The sequence below is a fragment of the Acanthochromis polyacanthus genome, chromosome 20, assembly GCF_021347895.1.
Source record: "Acanthochromis polyacanthus isolate Apoly-LR-REF ecotype Palm Island chromosome 20, KAUST_Apoly_ChrSc, whole genome shotgun sequence".
Taxonomy (NCBI): Eukaryota; Metazoa; Chordata; class Actinopteri; family Pomacentridae; genus Acanthochromis; species Acanthochromis polyacanthus.
Genome location: NC_067132.1, coordinates 15,520,849 through 15,541,918, shown reverse-complemented (window position 1 = coordinate 15,541,918; position 21,070 = coordinate 15,520,849). Strand labels below are relative to the sequence as shown.

Here is a 21,070-nt window from a genome sequence, read left to right as displayed (position 1 = left end):
CAGGATGGCAGTCATCCATAAACAAATTTGATGCAAAACATATTTAATTTCAATCAAAAATAGTCTTTCAGTTATTCATTGCAATTGGTCTGATTGATATGTACATATTTTTTTCCGCAAAGCTGCATACATATGGTGAGGTCGTCCCTCTAAGCTCTGAGAATGTGTGCATTTCGCCTGCTGTTAATGGCGCCACTTGACTTAATACACCCACACCACAAATCAAATGAGAGAATGTTCTTATTTCACAAATATACCATGCTCCTTTGAAGTATATACAAACATCGATCACATGGGAAACTTCTGAAATATTACATAAACAATCTACTTTGTAAAATTATTTAAAACAAAATATTATAAACAAACATTTCACTTTTCTTCATTAAGGCTTGCACATTAAAATGAAACAAAACAAACCAGTAATAAAATAGCTTATCAAATGCATAGCATTTTTTTCTTAGACACAAACTGCACTTGTGGTGCAATAAAGAGAGAATAAACAAAGTCTACATACAGGCTAAAAGCATCGCACCAAAACTGGATGTGTCTTTTTATTGTAAAATAGCTTCTGTTAGATCCTGCAAACCAGAAAAAAGGAAGAATTCACTCAGTGAAATGCTTCATGACGATTTTTGTACAAACTTTGATTCTGTCCTGCCAGATCTTATTGTAGCTATTATATTGAATTTTCTCCATAAAAATATAAAAAAAATCATTTCCACATGGTGGATATTTTGTTATACAAGTAAAGTGTTGAAGTCATCCAAATGTCAAATTTTAAAAAGTCAAAAAAACTAGGAGTCTACAGAGTGTAACCTGGGCTATTTAATGACATAAGGTGGTAAATGAAATGTGTAGCAACTCCTTTGTGTCAAGATCAAGCTGAAATTTCCATCAAACAAGAAAAACAGTTTGTTCCTCCAACCTGAACTCTAGTTCCACATCCAATTCCCAACAAAATTCCCCATCATTGTCTGGAATGGAGGGAGTTTCCATTTAAGAAAGGCTGCAGCTTTCCACTTGTAATAAATGCCTAAAGCAAGAATCTGTGACTCTTTTATAAAATGGAACTAATTTCAGATTATTTTGGGGCATTTTTTGCCTTTATTTGCTAGACAGATGGGAGCTAATATGTATAAAGTGATGGAACCAACAAAAAGGTCAGTTTAATCAGGTCTAATGGTGGAGATGATCGCTGTACTGACATAAACCGTAAACACAGCCGCTGGTCATCTTTCACTTTCCCAGTGGCCGCTCCTCAATCCCTTCCTGGACCGGCAGTGTCTCGTCTTCCAAGGTGCTTTGGGAAATTGAGTCCCCTTGAGATCTCAGGCTGCTCTGGAAAAACAGAGCCGTCTCATTGGCTTCTTCCTGGACGGGGCTCCCGAAGGCGTCGTCCTGCCCCTCCCCGTCGCTGCCGTGAGACGTCTGGCTGACATAGACGACTATCACATCACCACTGAAGTTCATCACCTGACCGCTGGAGATGAAGGTGGTGTTGTGGTTCCCAGACACCTGACCTAATGGAAAAAATGACAAGACAAATGGAAAACACTGTGAGCAGAGGAATGTATACAAATGCATAGGCACAGGAGAAAGAGTCATGGGTGAGAAATGGGGTATTCTTTGGAGAATAAAATACTTGTCTCATGAGAAAGTGGTAATGCAATGACACTCTGTTGGGAAATTTGTAGATATGTATATACATATATATATATGGCATGGTTGTGTAAGACCTCCAGTTTCCCCCTACACAAGGAAACAGAGCTTCCCCTATTCATGACGTAAGTGAAGAAGGGACTAAATGTTGGCTAACCTCGAGTGACAAATGATCAGTGGGTGTAATGACATTGCAGGATGACCACAGAGAGGCCACAGCTCCATAGACTACCACATTATATCCTTCTTGCCATACGTGTTTTAGAGCGTCCAGCACTTTTTAGTGTGAGAAACTCGAGACGTCTGAGGACAGTAATTTGTCGAGGGTTCAGGGCTATGTAGAAATTGGCAGAACAAATTCAAAAAATGTGCTGTTCAGCTCTTTCTGACATTTACTCCTTTAAAACTCCAAAAGAGAACTTCCAGCCAGTGGCTAATCTCCACTGGTCTCTGCAATGAGCTTCCTGCCTCAAAATCACTTGCATAAACATGTATAAACCTATCCCCTTGTACTTTTCATACATGGATTGAAGCCAGCCAGGTGAATTAGGAAATAAACTCTGTGTTTTTGTTTTGCAAGTCACATCTCACCACATTAAGGCTCTGGTTCCTATTTTATCCAGCCTTCTGTCTGACTTTCCAGCAGACAGAACGAGCCGACCCTTAGTGACTCAGAGCTCTAGTCTCATCTATTGTGCATGCACACACACACACACTTAATCGCAGTAAATGTAAGCAAACACATGGTAGCAGACATTTTTTACACCTACACACACACACACACACACACACACACACACTGAAAGGCACACATAGCCCTATAAAGTTTGAAAGTCAGGCAAACAGAATCGCACACTCACACAAAGTGTGTCTCTGTGTTCCGCATCGGAGAGCCTTTCCCGGAATACCAGTCTGAGAGGTCTAGCTTGAAAATATGTCATTTCACCACAACTTTGAAAACAAAGCTCTGTGGAATCTGCATGGGCTCTTCTGTTTATCCTTTCTTAATACCACATTGATTTCTCTGGATGCCCAACAACTGCAGCAATACAGTTTTTTTGAAAGGGGTAAAGTTAAACTTCAGTCGAGACCTTCTCTTGTTCAGTGTCATAGAAAACCACATTTGTATACAGCTTTCTTCAAAATCTGTTTATTTTTCTTGGAAGGCTGCTAGTTTAATTCCTCCTTGAGCAGGATAAATGTGGGCCATTAGGACTTTTGAGGTCCCTTTGGACAAATGCGGCTCCTAAAACTGCTCTGACTGAGCTGCCCAGGAGCCAACAGATGGAGATCATGTTGGACAGCTTCTATGTGTGAACTATTTGTGACTTGAGGTTAGAAAGGTTTCCAGGTCGGCAGGTGAAACCATCTGACCCTTGGTTAACCTTTAAATAGCATATGTGGGAAGTCAATTTAATCAATTGCGATTACTGCGTGATGGGAAATGGTGTTCACTTCAAGCCAGCAAGCTTGTAATTAAAGTACCCAGTCATCAGTGAGAGTCCAAAAAAAGCCTTCACAAGTTTGTGTGTGTGTGTGTTTTTTTGGGGGGCGGGCAGGGTTATAAAAGTATTACTCAAGCTGCGCACATCTTGCTTCAATTAAAGCTGTGGTCACTTTGCGCAACCTTATGGAACTCTGGGTAAACAGGAGCTTTGTACTGTAGATGGCATAGTTCACACTGATGCACTCACACAACAGTGTTTGTTAAGAATGTGGTTCTGGTGGTTCACTGGCGCATCAAACACACACACGTATCTTTTTCCTGCTCCCTGTGAGGTCCCTCAAAAATTCAGGGTCCGAATATCAATACTGGCTTTAATAAAGACTATTTCTTGGAAACTGTCACACAAACGTTTTTATTCTTATGGTGAAATCGATCCCCCGTTATAAGTTGAGTTCAGCATGTTCGCCTAATAATGCTTCAGTTTGAGCAAACCACTGTCTCGATCAGACTGTTCTGATATTATTGCTTTTATAACTAACCATAACCACTCCATGCTTGAGGCTGAGTACATAAATAAGTTTCCCGGAGATTTTTCTCTTTGGCAGCACGTAAGGGTCTCTGTGAGAACAATGCGAGTTCAACCATGTGACACTAAAACTTTCCATTATAGCCAATCTAACTTCCAGTCTGTTGTTGTTGGTGGCTTGTCCCGCCTATTCTGTGGAAAAGTAGAGCGCTGCTATGTAGTGTATCAAATCATGTATGGTACGACCCTGTGGCAACGAAGCGGCGACTGCCTACACAAACAATGGACACAGAATCCACCTGGCAAACACAACTGTGAGCCCACAGTCTTCGTAATGAGCCATTATCCCCATTACACACAACCACTGAGCAATTAAGTTTTCATTGACATTGCTGAGTGGTCATAGCAAAAACATCCAGGAAATATCCAGCCTCATAGCATCTTTGTATGGCCCGAGGAGAATAAAAATAAGTAGAATTTCTGGGAATCAACTTATGGATGTTTGAAAGCCAATTTCTACTATGGAAAAAAGATGTAAAGTTACAGGATACATACAGATACAATTGTTTATGTCTTAACCCTTAAAGGCATTATGGAGGATGTTTTTTTTTGTTTGTTTAATTTGTCTGATTCACATAAAATGAATATACTGACTTTTAGTGGACTTGTATGTATGGTCTCTAAAAGAATAAAAAAAAATTTAAAAAAAATAAAAAATAACTGTGGACATGGCAGGACCTGAAAAACATCAGCCAATCAATGCGCTCGGACCGAGGCGTTTGGTTTGCTCCCTTTCCTGTCAATCAAAAATCTTTCGGCTCAGGCCTAGTTACGTAGATTACGTACGCCTTGGACTTACGTGTTTTCTGTATGTGTTGCTTTGGTATAGCTTCGTAGTTAGCTGGCGACTTGTTTTGCTCATCTTTTTTACATAATGGCAGATAAAGATCCAGGGGGACCCAGCCATAAAAGACAACTTCACGAGTCCTACGCAAGTTTCTGGAGGGGGGCGTTTCTTCGTAAATGTTAAGAGGGGGGAGGTTAGAGGGGGGTGAGGGAGAGGTTGTATGTGCGCATGCGCATGCTACGTTCAAAGTCGTAGGAAATTAAATCTCCTCTAATGCCTTTAAATGCAGGAGTGATTGGACCTACACTCTTCTATAAGTGGGTCAAAAATGACCCATATACGAATCAATGTGTTTTTTTGTCCTTTTTGTCCTTTTGATTAAGAATAATAATTTGTAATATTGTTTGCATTATATTTTTGTCCACACAAGAATGATTTCATGTTTGAAATATGTTTATTTTTCACTTTGTAACAGATTTTATACATTTGTTTGTTTTATAATAACTGAAAAAAAGATTGTCACAGAACAGCAACAGAAGAATGTCAACATCCATTTTGTTGACATTTCTCCACTCTTTTCCTCCAGCTGTTGCTGCTCTCCATCCCTCCAAGTTTGTGCATCACCTCTTGTATGATATTATGAGTGATAAAGAGCTTGGGGTAGTAATACAAATATTACAATTTCTTCAAAAGTATTAAAGATAACTTAAAATTTTGATCAAAAACGTGTTTTTTGAGGAACAGCTGGAATATGATGAAATGATAAAAACTTTTCATTACAAAGATATTGCAAGAAAATGACCTCATCGGGTAATTTATGACCCATTTATGCATCTAAGGGTTAAAAAAACTCAAATAAAATAATGATCTAGTTCATAATAGTGAGCAAAACTACAATTTTCTCACCCAAAATAATGCAATCCCAATTATTAAATATGCACTTCAGGTGATAGTAATTGCATATTGAGTGATAGTTTTAGAAAGTAAGTCAAATTTAAGACACTCATTTAAAAGGATCGTAAAATTAAAATTAAAACAAATAGACAGCAAGTCAAAAGTGCAATTTTTTCTTAAATGTAATGACTTTTAGATGCAAAGTCATCTTTTATTAGTACTTCATTATTTTTGCTTTACTATAACTCGTCTTTTTCTTTTTTTTTATTTCCTGGCACAAATGGGTTTCCATACCCAGTTTAAATTCCTGACGCTTCACCCACCTGAGGTAAGAGTTGGTTCACCCAACTGGCTATGGAGGCTCTCCGGTGAGCACTCCAGCTCCAACTCGCCCGTAGACAGCTTGTTTTCCCTGCTATCACCCCAGGACATTCCCTGGCCCTGCCCTGGGCTGGGACCCTCTGGGGGTTTGTCCAGGTAGAGATCTCCAACAGATGAGGAAGTCATCAGTGGGCTGACTGAGCTCATTGGCGACGTTGTACTATTTTCTGTTGAGGTGGAGCCTGTGCTTGCCAGTCTGTATAATCCCTCCTGTTTCACTGGTGAGATGCCAGGTAGGTGAGATTTGAACTCTGGTCTCACCTGAGCCTGGGACAGTGGCAGGCAGAGTTCAGCGAGTGGACTGGAGGGAGGAATTACAGAGGAGGTGTGGAGGAGGGGAGGCGAGAGAGAGACAAGAGACGCAGCGCCCGTCTCACTTGTGGACATCTTTTCTTGATTTCCATCAGCCCTTCCTCCGCCCTTATCTGCCCTTTTACTGTCACTTTTATCCTCTTTCCCGCTCTCCTCTAAATCTAGCCCTCCACATGAACAGGTTCCTGGTGTACCAGGACTGACGGCCTGGCTACAGTCCTCATTCTCCCCTACTTCCAGTGGCTCGCAGACAGGAATGACACAAGGGCAAGAAACGGGCAAAAGTGGAGACACACTCACAACCTCTTCGTCTTCTGACACCTCTTCCGGTTCTCCAGATCCTTCGCTCTGATCCTCAATCACTGTCTTCCCCTTTATTCCTTCTTTCTCTGGCATTTCCACTGTAAAAGGCAGAGAGACCTTGACATCGGTAGTTGAGGTGGGAAAGGTGCATGTTGGGCCATCAGTGGGGCTGTGAGGTGCTTGGCAGATGAGTTTGGTCATCTCACACGGGGAACATTTGGGGCCTCCTATTCCTCCTCCTGCTCCACTATGGTAAAGAGGGGCCAGTGTCTCCTAGAGGGACAAAAACAGGGAGAGAAGCATTGAAAATAACCTCTAATATGCAAAGGAATAATTAGATATTTCTTCTTAGATTGTTTCATTTGATCATGTATGTCAGAAACAATTTGAAACGTAAGTGATACTTATTGAAATTAATTTAGTTTCTGTGTGCTTTCGTTGCTTTATAACTGAAATCCACTTCACCTGCTGTATCCTGGTCCTCTTCAGATTCTGAACACAGGATCGCAGATTTACTAGACAAAGGAACAACATAGTGTACCTTAACACGGACTAGAATGCAGAACTAGAAACATCACGACATAACTCATGACAGGACCAGCAACAAAAACATACAGGTAGAGAGAGAGAAATCCAAGGTGACCTACCGGAGAGCAATTTCAGTTTGTCCTTGTAGCAGAAGAGCAGCAGAATAAGGAGACACAGAACAGTAATGACTGACAGCACTGAAACTATGACCCAAGAGGGCTCTGCACCTGCAAGAAAGATAGCTTCAGAGCTTGTGTTTCCTACTTTACAATGTCCAAGTAGCATCCAAGTAGCAAAAATGATGTAATACTTTTATTCTGAGTAGCTGTAAAATGTGCAATTACATCACTTTGTATGTCTATAGCCTGCAGTGAGTGTGTCCATGTCTTACCAGGCTCAGGTTGTCCACAGACTGCATCAGCCGCGGTGCTGCCTGGCTGTGTCTCTCTCCTGCCCTCAGCCTTACAACTGGGAAACAAGATAATATCACAAAACCAAAGAGTGAGTAACATAATGTACAACTTGTTTTTTTCCCTTTCTGCCAGGCTTTCCCTAAGGCACTGCAATGATGACGAACAAAAAGTGAGAAAAACAAAATTCTTTCTCTCTCTCTCTCTCGGTCTCCGTCGTCATCATTATCATCATTACAGATCCGGCCAGCAGTGGAAGCTGGTGTCTGGTCCCGCCAGGGTTCCAGGGGAAGTGGTGAACATATTACTCATAACAGCTGGTCGCTGGTGAGGACAACTACCCGAGTGCATTTTCCCTCCGCAATATGTCAAAAGATTCCAAGCTCAAAATCTGTGAGCGTGTGTGCGAGTGTACACTTACTTAGTCCACGGCTTGCACTGTTCAGCATTCTCCTCAGCAGAGAAGAAGCCCTTCGTACACTCGACACAGACCTTCCTTCCTGTCGATGACTCTGGAACGAACGACATACATTGTGATACCTCTGAGTTACACTTCGTAGAGTTGTTTGATATGAAAGAGGTGCTTTTGTTTGTCTCACCAGGGTCCATCTCAAGTCCTTGTCCAGCGGGGCAGGTGGGTATCTGCTCACAGTACTCACAGTTGACGGGGTAACACTGGAGGCCAGGACGGCAGCGACACGGTTCCGCTGCCACGGGGTTGTCAGGGATTTTAGATCTCTCCAAAAAACCCTTACCTGGAGGTTTAAAAATTGAGTATTTTAGTGCAGATGCAAGTCCAGATCCTTGAAAGGAATCTTGTGTGTGTTGCATCCAAAACCCCACTCCTCAGGCTGAATCTGGAGCAGAGGTTTGAAAGGACTTTGCCACAAAAAATAGAAGACAAAATCTGAAAATGACTCAAACTGATTTCCTTTTCAGGCCTTTGACATTTTCCTGAGATGTACTTTATTTTCTCTTCATTCAAATCAGAATCAGGAAATTCACTCGGATGCTCAGAGAGTTTCTGAATACAAAAACAGACCCTTGATAAATGAATACTTTTGCAGTAAAGATTTTTGGTAAACTCTTTAATCTTCAGCTTTGCTGAGATATTTTGCCTCAATCTTGTCATCATTCCTTGAGGGAGAAATTTGGGGTACTGCTCCACTGGATGTTGTATTTTTTCAAGATTCTGAAAGCTTGATTTAAGCTGCAAGTACTGACCTTCATCACAGAACTTCTGCCGGGTGCAGGTAGTCTTACTAGTCCAGCCGGGTTGGTATTCACCGGGAGGACAATCCAGACATATAGTCTTCTGAGATTCAGTGCAGGGAAACAACACGCGTTTACCTAATGAATAGAAAGTGAAGAGAAGGAGAGAGACAGAAGGAGGGAAAAAAAGACAGATGGATTTAAGAACATGCACACACTCACAGTAACCACTAAAAAACTAATGGAACAACAGAAAAGAAAAAGGCAGACTGACAAAATTAGAGTCTCTTTCCTCTATTAAAGTAGTGGGTACTTCTGGTGAATGTTTGTATAAATTGCACGTGTGTGTGTGTGTGTGTGTGTGTGTGTGTGTGTTCAGTGGTGAGAACACATGCGCATGTCTGAGCCACATAAAGCCAAAATGTTCTGCTTTTACACATCCTTCCTCTTTAAATTTGGAATTTTTGTGAATGGAAATCTATTTTTATTTTATAGTGATTCCAGTGAGTAAACCACAGATGTGAAATGCTCACACTACTGTCTTGTGTTTTAATTTGTTACCTTTGTGTGTGTGTGCGTGTGTGTGTGTGTGTGTGTGTGTGTGTGTGTTATTACCTGGTCCACACTTGTTGCAGCATCTGGAGCTTCTGTAGAAGTAATGTGTTTCATCACACGGATCAGATTTGGAAACAGCATTCTAAGGAAAATAAAGACATAAGTTCAAGTTTTTTTGTTTTTTTTTGGTTATTTTGTGCACTTTTCCATTTTTGGGACTATAGAGAAGCTGAGACCATATCATGCACATGTCCAAAGTATATTTCAAGCAAATACAGTCACAAACAATTGGCAAGAGAGCTAATGTTTTTTTTTTGCGAAGTCAACCAAAAAACAACAACAAAAAGCGGTTTTGCATGATCAAAAACATGCATAAGAGCATCTCACTGTCTTCTGATCATCTTTCAAATCCACATATGATATTTTGAGATGGCTATGAGTAATGAGAGGAAGAGGATGGGTAAAAGATTTCCAAGACATGCCCAGGAATTCTTTCCACACTCTCAGAAGCACCTGACCACAGCACCATGTCGCCGTCAAACCAGCAAACCAAGCTCCAATCCCAGTTGCATAAGGGACGAGACTGAAATAAAAACAACTCCTGTTGACTTACAATTAATTTGACACTTGGTTGCAGATAGTCTTCTGATCCCTACGAGTGTGTGCTAACCTAAATGTCTAAAAGTCTCTCTGTCTAAACATGTCATATTGCAAAGTCTTATTAAACTCTCACAGCTGTAGCTGAGAAATATGAAAGTAAAACATCTGCGCATGTTTTCAACAACAACTCTAGTAAAAAGGCTGCAAAGGTAAGTTATGCAGGCTCACACATACATACAGACTGTACACGCCCTCCAGCCACCCTAAATTAGGGGCTGGTGAAATCCTCGCCACACTGCTGAATTAGAGAATCTGGCTGTTATGACAGAAACTGTGCCAAAACCACAATGTCTTTATATAAACGTAGAAAAATACAACCTATAGGCCTGGCTGCACTACGACCTCGAAGCAACCTCCTTCATTTTTTCTCATTCAGCCCTTTTTGGAAAGTTACTCCTTTCCCATGAAATTATACACCATTTCAGTCATTCTTACTGTTGTTTGAAGAACACAGACAGGCTGAGGTTCAGTTGAGTGAAATCATTGACAAGATTTGAATTTGTCTGCCTGTCATCAGATTCAGCCTCACTGGTTATCTTTCTTGCTTTGTTTTTTTTTTTCTTCCATCTGTCTGTCTTTAACAGCCTCATACACACAGTCATGCTCATGCTATCTACTTCCACTGTGTTTGAGCTTAATATCCTGCAATTAAATCCTGCTGTGGACATCCTATTTATACATTATACTCCTGAAAATAATATGTATTTAAAACTTTTTCCCGACACTAAACGCAGAGGATCCCTTTGTTGTATGAAGATAATAACTTTCCTACACTACTCCTGTTGTTCTTAGCGTAAAGTCATTTTTAAGACGCACAATATCAGTTTGAATAATAAAAAAATATCAGGCTCTAATCCTGCCTTTCACACCTTCTCCTCCTCCTCCTCCTCTTTCCAGCAATCCTATTCCCGCTCTTTCTCACACCTTCATGTTCGAGTCTGTTTAGTCTCAGTGTCAGTCGGTCGGGCCTCGGGCAACAACAGCACAACACGAACACTGGCAAGCATTTAATTACCTCCACTCAGACTCACACATCAGCCAGTCTTTGTTTTAGGATCTAACCAGAAGGGATAATGATGCACAGCGCTCAAAGCTCGGACCGCAGCAATAATGAGGACCAGGTGCTGCTGCAGACAGAAAGAAAGATTCCCATAGATAGATAGATGGAGAGATGGATAGATGGATAGATGGATGGATGGATGGATGGATGGATGGATGGATGGATGGATGGATGGATGGATGGATGGATGGATAGATGGATAGACAGATAGATAGATAGATAGATAGATTTCAGTTTTCAATCTGCATAGTTGGACCCTTGTGCACAAGAAGCCAAAAGAATGCTGGGAATTGTATTTTTGTGACCACCACATCTAAACATTGGGTCTCAGTAATGTGAGGCAATGAGTTTTGACTCACTAAATATATATGTAAAAGGAAAACAGCTGATCCACCCTATAAGATTATAGGTTATAGGATAGAGCATCCAACCTCAAGGCTAACTTTATCTGTTGAATGTGCTCAAATATATAGTTATGAATACGGATATTTATAAAAAAAAAGAAGAAAAGAAGGGAGGGGAAAGAGAAAATAGTCAAATGGATTGACAGTGGGAAGGACTGAGTGAAGAAGAACAAAGAGGCATTAAGAGTTGCTCCGCTCAGTGACATTCATTAACTGCCCCCCACCTCCTATTTTTATGATCTTTTCCCAGCTGTTTTGTTTATCTTTTAAAAATCCTTCATCCCTTGCGTGATCCTATCAAACATTACTTTGACGCACAGCGCATTCCATTTGCTTTCAGTGGAGGAGAGAATTTGCATAACGGCCGCAGCAGCCTCGGGCACAAAGCCAAGAGAAGCACAGTGCGACTTTTTGGCCTCTAGGGGTTTTAGTGATCCACGATAAGGTGCTATAAAGTGTGTTGCTCAACAACTGAATCTCTGTGTGTTTGCACCTGTGATTAATTCTGTCAAAGCCATAAAAACAAATCCTCTGAAATGCCACCTGCACAAATCAAGACTTCAACCACTTCTCTCAATAAGTACTTTCAACATTTGATATCATATGAAGTCTTAGTGTAGTATTACATCCAAGTAATAATCAAAACAGAGCTTGCACGTGAAAACTATTGATTTTCTTGCAGCCAAGTCAATAAAATGTGCTTTCGAGTGACACTGCTGTGAGTTTTTTTCTCCACTACACATTGAATGGACATATTTTACAACTGCAGCAGGTACTGTGGCTTTTTTAGAATGAAAGGAAGAGCTGGTAAACTGTCAGAAATAGTGACAGGAAGTGCACAGGCTACTACAGAAACTGAAAAGACTAGGGCAGAACATTTATTATAAGTAGTTGGAACATGGTCCTTAATAAATACCATCTGAGCTATATAGTTTTTAGCTGAACTTGTCGGAGGTTGGTGTAGATGTGTCAGGGGTATCCAGAAAGCGAATTAGAATTGCTCCACCTCTCTCCACACAAAGTTCTTTTGTGATCACAGAAGTTGCATTATCTATCAAATGAATGACAGCTGACTCCAGGATTTATTCAAGTTTGGATCTGCAGGTCTGAGGCAGTGCAGGGCTTGCTCAAGCTGAGACAGACATAACAGTGACGATTGCTGGATGGTAAACAGATAGGATGAATCTGCAAAAGGTTAGAAAAGCACACGTGATGAAGCAAATGACTGAAGTGAGGAAAGGGGTGTTGATTGAGTAGTAAATGAAAGGCGTGAAGACAGAGGTAGTGAGCCGGAAGAGAAAGGAGTGGCAGATGGATCAATGGAGAAAAGTTGGTTAATAAAAAGTCCAGCAGCCATTAATGTGAGTAGGCAAGTAAAGGAATACACCAAAGCACAGTTTATTCATGATACACTGACTTTTACGCTCTGAACATCTTGAAGCAATCGTGTATTGCTCAATGTCATACAGACAGTTAGAGATGTATTTGGAATTGATTGGATGAAGCGGTTGAAAACCAAGAAAATGAAGGGGAATTCTTTGGGAATAGCATGAGTCAGTAATGGCAAGACCATGATGAGAACAAACCAAAGCCAAAGGTTTGCCATGTCACCTTAAAACGTAGATGAAAAGTATTTTTCCCTTCTACACTGATTCCTTTTCCAGACATCATATCTTTCTTGGCTCACTGCTGCTTGAAAAACTGTGATGTGCATCTGACATGCTGTGAAAAAAACATTTTTTTCTTCTGGGTTTCTCTGGATCCAGCATGGATAAGATGCAGTGTTCTCTCAAGCATTCCCTCTTGCAACACATTTCAGGGAGGAAAAAAAAAAAGCGTCTGTTCCAGTCAAACTCATAATGTTGCTGGCTTACGGTAACAGAGGCATGCAGGCAGTGATAGATCACTGGTGCCCAGCAGTCCCACCACTACAACCACATCTTATAAACTGCTCCACCTGGACAGCGTTAGCTGCTTGGACGAAACAACAACACGGACAACAACATGCCATGGTAAATGGTAACTTTTCCCCTCAGTTTGAACTGTGGTGGTGGATCAGCTGGAACATTATGTCATGTTTTATATCAACATGTCAAAAATATAATAGATTGGAGTTTTTCACTGTGTGCCAACCACAACATGTAGGATCAGTTAAGCTGCTTATTGTCTTTAGTGTGAGTGGTTGTAAAACATTTTGAGGCCCTAACTTAAAGGGAATCAAAACATTTTTTAAAGTTAGTTTTGGTGGGTAACCATCTGCATTTCTGTGTGGCCCCTAATGAGGTTCCTGATGAGCCATTTGGCTAACAACAGTCGCCTCTGGACCGGGAGAGGATGCTTGGTGGAGGGAGAAGAACATCCAGTTGCCAGCGGCGTTTTTGTGGTCAGAACAGGGGAGAGGTGGACTCGACCCAAATACAACTGAATCCAGTTAGTGTCCGTGCGTAAAATGAACCCTCCTCCCTTCCCCTTCATTCCCCATCTGACCAGCTCACGAGAATCTTTTGACGTGATGACACACATTCTGGTTTTCTGTTATGATTCTTCAGCTTTGGACAAACAAACTAGCATAAATCTCAGTATTTTGCATTGACTCACACGAGTGAAACTCTACAGCCTCTGCGATCTAGTGCACAGCAGCCAGAACATACACACGGGGACATATACCATTGTTATTAAAGCCTAAACTCGCATTCATAATAGAAAAAAACACTTTACCTGTGCGTAAAAGGTGACAAGGACGCACGTTATCCAGCCCCGGAATATCCAGCTTGTGGAAAAGTTCAATCTCATCTCTGCTGATTTATGAAAAAAAGCTACTTCTGAGCCAAAGTTTTCGGTCTTAGTCAACGCAAAAATGCACTAAGATGCCAATTTTCCAGACTCTTCTTTAAATGTCCTCACAGCAAATCACTTCTTCCTGCGTGCGTAAATGTGGTAGAGCGGCCACGCATCTCACAGGGCATTCTTGAGCCTTCATTCCCGGTTAGGCAGCTGCAGTTCCCATCTCTGCTCTCCTCTCATCTTCCTTCTGCTTTCACCCACGCGTTGTGGAGGGAGAAACATGCAACAGCTTGTAAAAACTGAGTAACTGAGGGAGGGAGGGAACTCCTCCCACGTTGTCATATGTAAAGAAAAAAAAAGTTCATCCCCCTCTCAGCCCTCCTGATCTCTTGCCTTTCTGAAGAAATGTTGACTAGATATGTGACTGATAGCGGGCAGAAACGTTGCCAATGATGCACAGTCAGGCGGCAATGGTGATGGAGATATCAGACTGGCATGTTTCAGTAATTCTTAGCTGATTAAATGCACCTGCACAACTTATTTTTTTGACAAAGAGTTAGTTGTCAGTTTTGGTGTCATTAGGCAGACAGGCTGAGTTATGGCCTCTTGCCAGAGATGAGTTCAGATCCCAGTGCAGGCAAAGCATGTGGTCACTTTCATAGATTTCACTTCCCACATGAGCCATTCATCGTGGCAGTGAGTAGGCTGGGGCCCAGCACAGTTCCTGGAGCGTGGGCCCATGACCATCTCTGCAGTTTACAAAAGTCATTTATTTAAAAAGTACAGCGCCTGCCTCCAGGAAATATTGCAGCTGTTCCTCAACCCTCAGGAAAGAATGAGAAATCCCACTGGATTGTATTTTCCTCAGAATTTGCATGGCAGATTAAACCCAGCCAACCTTGGCATGTCAAGAGAGGGAAGGTTAGAGAGAGGGGAACATGTTCTCTTCAAGGTGACAGTTATGCAAATATTCAATTAAATGTGCACACCCTGGATGAAACGGGGGCTCGGTCTGCACGAGAGAGGGAGGTAAACAGGGAAAATCATGCAACAAAATGGATATGTCTTCCTGATGATATACAGAAGAATGAAATTAGAGGGAAGAAAAAAGGAGACAAACAAGACTATTTTAAAAGAATTACTGAGATGTTTGTGGGTGTGCAGGACTCACTGCTGCAGATGTTTTCATGAAAATAAGCAGGAATTATTCTATATATCAGGACTCAAGATCAGATCAAAAGCTTCTTAACTCTTCAGGAGTTCAGGGACAATACTGAGGGTTTTACGCTGAGCCAGTAAAGGTAATGGGCTCCCTCTACCCCCTCTTCCTGAAAAAAACATGCTGAGAAAAGCTGTTCTGCGGTGAGGCCCGAGCAGTTTGCACAGTAGCAATTAAGATTTGACTCTTTTAGCAATCAAAAACCTCAGCTTGACTCTGAACGCACCCCCAAAAACATTCATACCAGGTCACCCCCCCTACTAAACAGTAAAACCTAACCGGCAAGCACAGGGAAGTCACTGCTAGACCTCACTTCAAACAATGTAGCTTGTTTTGATGTATAAAAATGGAGCCACAGCAGGCAAACAGCACGCTGCTTTACAAGCATTACACCTCTAATGACCAGGGTCAGAGCACAGACTGTGCAGCGCTGCAAGCATGTGGCCTGCGTTGCTTAGCATCACTTACAACAAGTCAAAGTTCATGAAGTAGGCCTATTTTCAGACGACTCGTATACACAAAAATGCACACATGCGCGCGCCATAAGCCGCTGAATGGTTCTGATTAATGTAACACACACTCGTTCCATAGAACAAAACAGCCGCAGCCTGTTTTGGAACTGAGATTTTGGAGGAAGCTTCAAGGGTTATGCATGGTCTCCCTTGAACAGAGTGAAAAGTGCACTGGGCTCAACAAAAAAAGAAAAAAAAACACAACAAAAAACATACACATGGCCCTCACACACATGCAGAACAGAGCGGAATAATAACGTTAAATCTCAGCCACCATGTTCCGGTGGTTTTAGGATTGGATCTGCATTGCTTCTGCTCCCTTTGGAAACAGATGTGATCCGTGAGTCACCCAAGGCACCGATGTGAGTAAGAGCTCCCGCCTGATGCCATTTCGACTTGCAAACAGAATACCAGGAGTTTTATGAATGCTCACATGCACATACTGAAATATAGGGTCATATCCTCGCATAAAAATACAAAAAAAACCGAATGCAAAGCACACGTATCAGGCATCTGTCTCTGCACACACATATCTTTAGACACAGAAACACACAGGCAAGCCCACAAAGGAATGGGAGAACACACACGAGCTGTGCCCCCCCCCAGCATGCATCAATTATTTGTCCACCTGGACAGTTATCAGCAATGGTGGTTGAACATTACCCGGAATATGCAAATACTGTTCTTTATCATAGTGTTAGCTAACTCGCACCATATTTAACCACTAAATAAGTGGAGCTCAACAGGCCTGCATGAGCCTTTTTTCAACACAAATCAATGGAGCGGATTCCACTACGTCAGTGAAAGCCCTGTTTGTAAGACTCCACTTTCATTGCTTTATTATCCTATGGAGAGATCAATCGATTTAGGCCGAAGTTTAACTTGTTATTAACACTGCGCCATAATATTCTGAACAATAGCACAGATTGAGAGACAGTGTAATCTTGACGGCGGATCTGAGCTTTTATTATTGTCTTTTTTTTTGGTTAAATTGTTGGGAATGCCCCATAAGATGGACTTTGGTTTGTTGCACTAAGCAGACAATAGAGCACATCAAAGGGTTGGAACGTGAGAGGCAGAGACAGTAGGAGTGTGTGTTTTTCAGTGAAATGACTTTGTTTTACAGCCTGCAACACCTGTCGACACTTTGAACCGCGAGCCAAAGTGGGCTTTTCTTTCATCACACACACACAGCGAAAAGTCTAAAAGCATGAAGGCATTCAATAAAACTGCCACAGTTCTGCTTAAGTACACAACTGATCTCCAGCTTTTATTACACCATGACACAAATTTCAAATATACACAATGAGTACCATCCCCTTCAGTTCAGTGTATGATACAGTTATTTACTGTTTCTCTTCGAGCATATTCAAAAAGAACGACAACGAAAAAATATAACCAAATACCCACTTTAGAAAAAAAAGTACAATTATCAGAGACACTGCAACACTGAGAGACAAGATGCAACGGACAGAGAAGGTATAATTATGACCAGTGTTCTCTTCAACTTCACATTGCCAAAACAGTTAAACAAAAAAAAAGCAACTCATTAACAGTAGTGATAATCTTTATGTTTAAGACTCTGAATTAAAACAAAAAAATATATATAATAAAGAACAAAACAGTAAAGTGAAGTGCAAATTTCTTTGGAAGTTGGAATAAAGTATGCTTTTTTTCTTCATTAAGACATAAATAAGTTATAAAATAGAAGCTATCAAAACAAAAACCAGAGACGGACGTTGAAGAAATAAAGGCAAGACAACTTTTTTTTATAGATTCAAGTAGGCGATACTTCTGAGCCGTACAGACACACCGTACAAGGCATTCTAAACAGACGCACTGCCATTGTGTGGTTCAAACCGTCAGTGTGATTTCACTCGCAAATGCAAGTTGTGAAAAACTGTGCAGATGCTGTGGAACCTTTTCATCCAAAATGGCGCTCGTTAAATTTCTAAATGAAATCCAGCAGACATTTTGTTTCCTAGAGACAATTTACGCTCTTCTGAAAATCAAATTCAGTGGTATTTTCAAGTCCACAAATGTCCCGGCAACAAATTCCTTGTCGTCACTTTGGGTGATACAGTTCAGTGTGTTCCCCTCTCTCCTCTCTTTCTGAAATGACGTGACTCATAAAAGCAGATCCCTTGACAATCCTGTCATCATGATTAAGAATTAAGGAGAGAATGAATGAGCAGAGAGGAAAACCTCAGACGCTCTCGCTGCAAAAAAAAAAAAAAAGCCCATTTCTGTTCACCTTTAAGTAGCAGGTTCTCCTGCTGCTCTGAAGATTTTAAATCAACACCACTTCGAGCAAACCCTTTCAAATTGATTCAAATATACACTTCCTTCTACTTTAAGCTGAACCGATGCTTTTTCCCAGCAAAATGAGATGCTCCCAAAGACAGCAGGGGTTCGTCAGTTAGTTGCGATGGCCGATCAGTCGGTGTTGTGGTTACTTCTTCCTCTGGAAGACGTTGGCCAACATGGCACCAGAGGTGGTCAGCTGACCCATCTTACTCAGGAACTTGGTCTTGGCATCCTCACCCACCAAACTGGATGCAATGGACATCGAGCTACGGACAAAAACAGGGCATAAATATCAGTTAAGAACATGCCGCAACGTCAAACTTCAGCTCCTTTTTGTCACGTTGCTGAATTGTAAGACGAAAACAAAATCACAACAGTGCAACAAACCTACACAAAATCTTCTATTATGTGACCTCACTTCAGCCTTTACTTCATCAGGGAGAGAATGCTGTTTGGCAACATAGCCCCTCCTGATTTTTACAGTCTAACGGCTCCACAAGTTCCTCTTTTGAGTTGGTTGAGATTCAGACTGATACTGTGGAAAAGATACAGCTCTCTGCCAAGCTGCTGCATTGCTCAACAAAGGGACAAATGTGCATTGTGGGAAGTTCACACTGAGCTGACCAGTAAAAAGTAACACATGGCAGCCAGATCAACACTAGTACTTGACAACAACCTTAACAATTTATTATCAAAATGCCTCATGTATTACAGACTAAGACCTCAGACTCCCTGTGAACCATCTTCAGTTTACAGTGCTGCATGTATGTACACTAAACCAGGGCTGAAACAATTCCTCAAGTTACCCGATTACTAAAATTCCTGGAGGCAAAATTCTCTGAATCGAGGCTTCGTTTAATCCACTACATACTCAACCCCAGGCCACTAATTGACGGACCGCAGTCTGAGTCCAGACCCAGATTTTATCCTATACGACCCGGACCTATATTCACTTATTTTAACCGGCACAGCTTTTCTCGTGTTTACGCATTTAGCAGATCAGATTACTGAACTATGAAGGCAGTTTAACATAGTCAGACTTTCTCTGTTAAGTCTACTTGAGAAAAACTAAAACCTCAGTCAGAGTTAACGGGTATGAAGGTGGTTTTCAACTTTCTTTGTCAACTCAGACTTTCTGTTTCAAACAAATTTTGTTACACAAAATAAACCGATCATGAACAGGTTGTTAATGGAGAACAATGAGGAACATAAATGACGGTAAAAAGCGCTGCGACTGTAAATTATGCACGACTGGAATGTTGGTAGAAAACTGTTAAACATGCGTTAATGTATTTATTATACAAATCAATACAGCTGATTATTGACAACAGACAGCTACACAATAAAACTATCAGACTTTATACATTTAAACACGATACTGTACTGAAATACATGTAGGTCTGACACTGTCTCATAATGAAGGAAATCAGTTTAATTTGTGGCCAAATCAAAGTGAAACTAATGTTACTGATTAAACATTTTTCTTATTTTTTTTTGATGAAATAGTTTTCTTATTTGTGTTCTGTCAGCTGCAGTACCAGCAGTTTATACAGACCAAACATGAAAACATATTTATGTGATTTCTGCATCACCAGCTAAATACATGTGGGGTTCATATGGCTTTGAGCTGTAGTTGAAACCCTGTACTATACTATATATGTACAATACACCTGTATTATACTATGCTATATATGTACAATACACCACAGACGTTTGCCCATGTTCCACTGGGACAGATATTTCTGTTGCACAGCGCGTTCACTTTCGCTTTTGATGCTGTAACGCGCATGGCAATCGCTGAATCTGGTACCTCGATTAATAGCTAGAAAACTCAATTACTAAAATAATCGATAGCTGCACCCCTACACTAAACTAAACAATTTTATATGCATTTCCAAAGCAAACTTCATGAGCCTTAAGAAGTATGTGAGCATGGAGACTTTAACACCAGATCTCAGTGATATATTGGTAGCAACATGTTATGAGAAACTATTTCAAAAAGCCTTTTAACAGGGAAGTCACTAAGCTACTGTTAAGCACAAAATGTCAGGGCTTTGGTACTTCATGCCAGGAAGTAAAAAAGATGCATGCTGCGAAAATAATGAACCAAGTCATCAATTACAGGGAGAGAAATTGAAGACAGATTGGAAATGAAAGAGGAACTAAAACCTCTGAGCACATGAGAGTTTCTCTGAGGGCTTGAGGCAACACACCCAAAAACTGAGCACATGCAGCCATGGAAACATATTTTCATATCCATATACACATTCTTCTTTTTCTAATGATCCCCAAAGACACGTGAACAAGACAGGGAAAGCATCGCTTAAAAGATATCCGCAATGTGGCCTGTGTCCCAGCTTCCATAGCTTTAGCAAAACAACTCATTTTCTGCTCTCTCCTTCTATGAAGATGCCCACATAATGAGTGTGGTTCCAACACTTTTGTACGCTCTCCTCATGGGAGGTAAACCCACAATACAGGCCCAGTCCCAACACTGTAAAGTGGCTCCTTTCCACACAGTAGGACTCCTTCAGGCTGCCGTCACTCACACAGCCATCTCATCAAATAACTACCAATATTATGTGCATCCTTTCAGAAGAATTGATGATGCAAATGTGACTCGTGTGATGTTTCTCACCCTTGTGCGTCTGACATTCCTCTGTTTTCCACCTTGATTTCACATTCTTTGATCATAGAACTTAGAATCACCTGTGAACGACAGAAACAGATCAAGCTGATTTGTTAACAGCATGTTTGTACATGTTGGAGTGCTACTAAACAGGCATAGCAAAATTAAGACTCTGTACGAATTCGTATAATTTAATATTTGGGAAAAAAAAAAAAAAAGTCTTAGCACCTGGTATGTAGAGCATACAGACAGAATGGATGTAGAGAGGAGAAGAATCAGCTGATTGTTAGTCACCTTGGGAAAATGCTCACATGAAATGTATCGCGTGAGATTCTGAGACGCAAATAAATATGGTAGGTGTGTGTCTATGAGTGTATCTGACAAGAAGTAAAGAGTCACACTGTCTGTCTTCATTGTCTTG

The 21,070-nt window shown here is 41.1% G+C and overlaps 2 protein-coding genes across 8 annotated transcripts in view; both read right to left on the bottom strand.

The window, feature by feature from the left end:
- Window positions 1–26: 26 nt before the first annotated feature.
- tnfrsf11a (tumor necrosis factor receptor superfamily, member 11a, NFKB activator) lies at window positions 27–14,265 on the bottom strand. Of its 2 annotated transcripts, XM_022193694.2 has the most exons (10): window positions 13,917–14,265; window positions 9,135–9,216; window positions 8,532–8,657; window positions 7,907–8,062; window positions 7,729–7,819; window positions 7,289–7,365; window positions 7,017–7,124; window positions 6,835–6,884; window positions 5,697–6,642; window positions 27–1,520 (listed from the first exon to the last, which is right to left on the bottom strand). In XM_022193694.2, exons 1-10 carry the CDS (start codon window positions 13,989–13,991, stop codon window positions 1,237–1,239), a joined length of 1,995 nt encoding a protein of 664 aa, XP_022049386.1. In that variant the 5' UTR covers window positions 13,992–14,265; the 3' UTR covers window positions 27–1,236. The 2 variants fall into 2 exon arrangements, with proteins under 2 accessions (XP_022049386.1, XP_022049387.2); XM_022193695.2 differs by lacking the exon at window positions 27–1,520 and having other exon boundaries at window positions 6,500–6,642; window positions 7,017–7,038.
- A 2,692-nt stretch (window positions 14,266–16,957) lies between these two features.
- Window positions 16,958–21,070, bottom strand: part of relch (RAB11 binding and LisH domain, coiled-coil and HEAT repeat containing) — a 35,946-nt gene continuing 31,833 nt past the window's right edge. For all 6 annotated transcript variants that reach the window (XM_022193697.2, XM_022193699.2, XM_022193696.2 and 3 more), the window contains 2 exons: window positions 20,659–20,729; window positions 16,958–18,286 (listed from right to left, as the gene is read on the bottom strand). In XM_022193697.2, coding sequence (XP_022049389.1) covers window positions 18,166–18,286; window positions 20,659–20,729 — 192 coding nt within the window. In that variant the 3' untranslated portion in view covers window positions 16,958–18,165. The remainder of the gene's footprint in view (window positions 18,287–20,658; window positions 20,730–21,070) is intronic.